The sequence below is a fragment of the Dendrobium catenatum genome, unplaced genomic scaffold (assembly GCF_001605985.2).
Source record: "Dendrobium catenatum unplaced genomic scaffold, ASM160598v2 fragScaff_scaffold_387, whole genome shotgun sequence".
In the NCBI taxonomy this organism is placed as follows: Eukaryota; Viridiplantae; Streptophyta; class Magnoliopsida; order Asparagales; family Orchidaceae; genus Dendrobium; species Dendrobium catenatum.
In genome coordinates this window covers 675,381-680,066 of record NW_021318849.1, presented here as the reverse complement: position 1 = coordinate 680,066, position 4,686 = coordinate 675,381, and the positions used below count along the sequence as shown (strand labels likewise).

The following is a 4,686-nucleotide window of genomic DNA, read 5'->3' as shown; positions in this document are numbered from 1 at the left end:
AACTACAATCATCAACAACATCATTATGTACAAAAATACTCTCCTCCTTACCAAAATTCTTCTCCAAAACCACACCCCCTACACCTACTCCAACCCCAACCGAATTCACCCCAGATAAACCATGATTCCCCTTATTAGGAGAACCCACCACCTCCTCCACAATACCACCCGAATTACCCACCAACTCAACATCCCCAGAACCCCCCTCCTCTTCCATACCAGAAAGCCACTCAAACTTATTACCAGTAAGAACACCAGGAGCAGATAAAGGCTTACCATACTTCTTACCTCCAGAACACACAACAACGCCAGAAGGCAAAACTTCAAGATCTTGACCAACAAAGCCTTCATCCTCATGAACAGAATCATCATCCAACACCGCAGTCCGAGCAGATGAAGATCCACGGCCAATCTCAACCATCTGAATAGGATCAACATCCACTTTAGAATCAACCAGAAGACTTTTTTTTTGCTACATAAACATGAACTTTCCTACTATTACTAACATCATTCTGCTTTCTCAACCTCCTATCAGCAAATTTGAACATTCCCTTACCATAGTTAACATGTAACCAAGGCCCATATCCAACACCAATATTCTCCTTACCACCTTCCACACCTCCTCGAGAAGCTCATACCACAACATCCTTAGAAAGCTCCGGTCCCAAACCATCCTTAGCCACCTCCAAACACACTTTAGGACAATTGATTTTAAAGTGCCCAATTTTATCACACTCAAAACAGAACTTTTATTTTATCCGGTGAACGTACGCTCCTCTACGTTCGGTTGTAGGCAAAAAAAGCGCAATACCGAGTACCGAGTTGTACCGAGTTTTTTGCGCTGTTTTGATCTAAAACCGAACGTAGAGGACCGTACGTTCACTGGATATAATAAAAGTTCCTCAAAACATAGCTTAGAAACTCCCTCACATTCCATCTTTTGAAAAAACCTACCCGCACTCCCTTCAAAGGAACCCGGCATATATTAACCCGGGTGAATTTGAACCCACCGCTCTTTTTCCCTTAGCATGAGCGTCGCTTCTTACGCCTCCCTCACAATTCAATCATGCCCCCGATCTCTAAACACTCTTCTTGACTGCAACAGACGCTTGAACTTCCTTTCGAAGTCTGGTCGGCTCAGCGATGCCAGGCGTCTCTTTGATGAAATGCCCCACCGAGATGCCATCTCTTGGAACACCCTCATTTCTGCCTACGCCCGCTCCGGCCTCTTTCCCGACGCTCTTCATCTTTTCCACAGCTGCCCTCATCTTCACTCCTCCTCAATCCCCTGGTCTTCCCTCATCTCCGGCTTTTCACGGCACGGCCGTGCTGCTGATGCCCTACTCCTCTTCCGCAGCATGCTTGCGGCCGGCATCCGCCCCGATCCCTATTCTCTGGGCGCCTCGCTTCGTGCGTGCTCCACTCTCCCTTCCATCATCGTAGGTCTTCTCGGCCATGCTCTCGCGATCAAGTCCTCCCTCGACGCCGATTCCTTTATAGCCGCCGCCCTAGTGGACATGTATTCCAAATGCGGCGAATCTGCCATTGCAGGCGCGGTCTTCGCTTCCGTTCCAATAGAGCATCTGACCAACCGGGTTCTCTGGACCGCTGTCATCTCAGCCCGTGTAAATAATGGCGACCACTTCATTGCGATGGACTGCTTTCGCCTAATGCGAGCTAAGGATATGTATCCAAACCAATTTACTCTTCCGAGCGTCCTCTCGGCATGTGCTTCTGAACTTGCTCTTGGGTTCGGTCAGCAGATCCATGCCGTGGCGATTCATACAGGGCTCGACACTAACCAGTTCATCCAGAGCTCGCTGGTGAGCTTATACGCCAAGTGCTCCTACATCTCTGATGCAAAGATGATTCTTGAGTCGGCGGAGCACGATGACCCGGTATCGTGGAACAGTCTCATAGTAGCATGCTCCCGCGCGGCGATCCACGAGGTCGTACTCTTCCTCTTCCTTCAAATGCGCCAAAGAGATATCAAACTAGACGAGTTCACACACCCCTCAGCGCTCAATTCCGTTGCTTCTGTTGGACATCTATGCAATGGATGCGCTCTCCATTGCTTGATCTTGAAGACGGGCTTCACCAACCATCAGCATGTTGGCAACGCCCTCATCGATATGTACGCCAAGTGTGGGCGACCAAAGATCGCCCTCGAGATGTTCGAGGATTTGCCGCACAAGGATATTGTTGGATGGACTGCGCTGTATAATGGCTATGCTCGCCACATCTCTCACGAGTCAGCGCTCCAGCTCTATTGCTTGACGCGAGCTGCCAGGGTCAGGCCGGATGAGTTCATTCTCTCCGGTGTGCTCAGTTCTTGCGGCGAACTCACTCTTCTTGAACTGGGTACACAGGCTCATGCGCTAGCAATCCAACTGAGTCTTGAATCATTCCGTTCGGTTGGCAATGCCCTTGTTACAATGTATGCTAAGAGCGGGTGTGCCGATGAAGCGCGTGTGGTGTTTGACTCAATGAGCTGGCGAGATGCAATTACGTGGACAGCTATTATCATGGGGTATGCTCGCAATGGTCGAGGCTGCGAGTCTCTCCCGCTCTTCGACTGCATGGTTCGAGAAGGGGCTCGACCAGACTATGTGACCTTTATTGGTCTTTTGTTCGCTTGTAGCCATAGCGGTTTGGTGTGGATCGGTCGGACATACTTTGAGTCAATGGAGCAGGTCTATGGGGTATCCCCTGGACCTGAGCACTATGCGTGCATGGTGGATTTGTTAGGTCGGACTGGTCGATTTAGCGAGGCGATAGAGCTATTGTGTCAGGCAGGTCAAGCTGCTGATTTGACTGTGTGGAAGGCATTGCTAGCGACAAGTGCAATGCATCGCAACATTGATGTGGCAGAGTGGGCGGCGAAGCAGGTGCTACGATTGGATCCAAATGATGCAGCATCATATGTGATGCTATCAAACATGTACTCTTGGGCTGGTCAATGGGCAAAGGCGGCCCAAATGAGGGGGATGATGCGTGCAAATAGGGTGTATAAGGAACCCGGCTGTAGTTGGATGGAGGAAGAGGGGAAAGTATACGTGTTCCACGCAGAGGACAAAGGTCATCCGAGGGCGACGGAGATATACGAGAAAGTTAGGGAGATGCTAGAGCGAGTGCGAGCTGAGGGGTATGTGGTTGACACAAAGTGGGCTCTACAAGATGTGACAAGAGAGGAGAAAGAGAGGGGGCTAGCGCACCACAGTGAGAAGCTCGCAGTGGCGTTTGGGTTGATGAGCAACCCTATATGTAAGCCCATACGAGTTTATAAGAATTTGAGGATTTGTGGGGATTGCCATAGCGTCTTGAAACTGGTTGCTAAGGTGTATGAAAGAGTGATTGTGTTGAGGGATCTCAATTGCTTCCATCACTTTATTGGGGGGAATTGCTCATGTTCTGATTTCTGGTAGTATTAGGCGAGAAAATTTATTGAAGGATCTCAACTGATTGTGAGCTTATAAAATTGATCGTATTGGCTCACACTATTCTATATCATCAAATCAGAAAAGTTGCTAAGACTGAACATGAGCAAAATATATGAATTGGTCAGACAAGATAGAAGACCATGTTGTCGTTGTACGATATTTATTTTATTTAGATTACATTTATGATTTTTTTTCTAATGTTTTTGATATGTTATCATATAATAATTATTATTTAACGATAATTTGTGTTGAACACTCAATCTAAAACTCAATTGTATTTGTCATAACTGGGATTGATTTAAAGAACAACTAATCTGTTATTAGGCTGTTGCTAGTAACATTGGTTTAATGCATTTTCTATAACTCTTAAGGCACAGAACGTAACTTTTCGACTATATTAGCCTTTAGTGGTCAGATATGGAGGCAAAATTTCACTAGAATTCTCTAATAATTTGCTCAATCTAAAACATTGAGTTCTAAAGAAACTGTTTAAAAGAGGGAGAAGATTCATAAAAAAATTTACTGTAGGAAGCTTGAGATAGATGATTAAAAATTGATAACCTAATTGAATTATATAATAAAGTATTAATTGAATTCGTTGAAGCTAGTGTATAGTAGCGGAATTATGCGTAAAATTGGCTTCAGTCCTACAAATTTTGGACATGTTTTGTATTGAGAATAAATACCAATAGTGAGTTCTTTTGGCGAGAATATCTAAGAGAATAAAAAGCATTCTGAATGCGTTGCTATGCTCTTTGGGCAAACAATCTCAGTTAATAGGCTTTCTATTTCTCTTTGGTGTCATTGCTAATTTTGATATTTCGATTGCTTACTATTTCTCTGGTGTCAGCTTTGCAATATATATATATTTTTTTGTGATGAAAATTGTGATGGGATTGTCTCAGCCATTTGTTTTTGGGGCTATGATGCTCATGACCTAGTAATGTGCTACTCTGAATGGAACTTGATGTGCTTATTTTAAATATATTATATCTGAAAATCTCTCATCTAAGTCCTGGCTAAAAGCCCAAAACTCCCTTTAATTAGAAGTTTTGAGCTAATGCAAGTGTGGCTTGTTCACTGGTTTTTTTCTTGGGGCAAGTTTTTAAACTAAATACTATTTAAATTTACATAAGTTGCTTAACCAATGATTAAAAAAAATTAAATTAGGCAAAGTCTCCCGTTAAAATAAGACGCCCGTCAAACTGGCGACTCAGAACAATTTATTTTTTCTTTTAAAAATTAA

At 44.5% G+C, this 4,686-nt stretch overlaps 1 protein-coding gene across 1 annotated transcript; it reads left to right on the top strand.

Moving 5' to 3' along the window:
* The first annotated feature begins 953 nt into the window (after positions 1 to 953).
* Positions 954 to 3,638, top strand: LOC110096865 (pentatricopeptide repeat-containing protein At2g03880, mitochondrial). Its single transcript, XM_020822993.2, has one exon. The coding sequence runs from the start codon at positions 1,029 to 1,031 to the stop codon at positions 3,423 to 3,425; it is 2,397 nt and encodes a 798-aa protein (XP_020678652.1). The 5' UTR covers positions 954 to 1,028; the 3' UTR covers positions 3,426 to 3,638.
* The last annotated feature ends 1,048 nt before the right edge of the window (positions 3,639 to 4,686 follow it).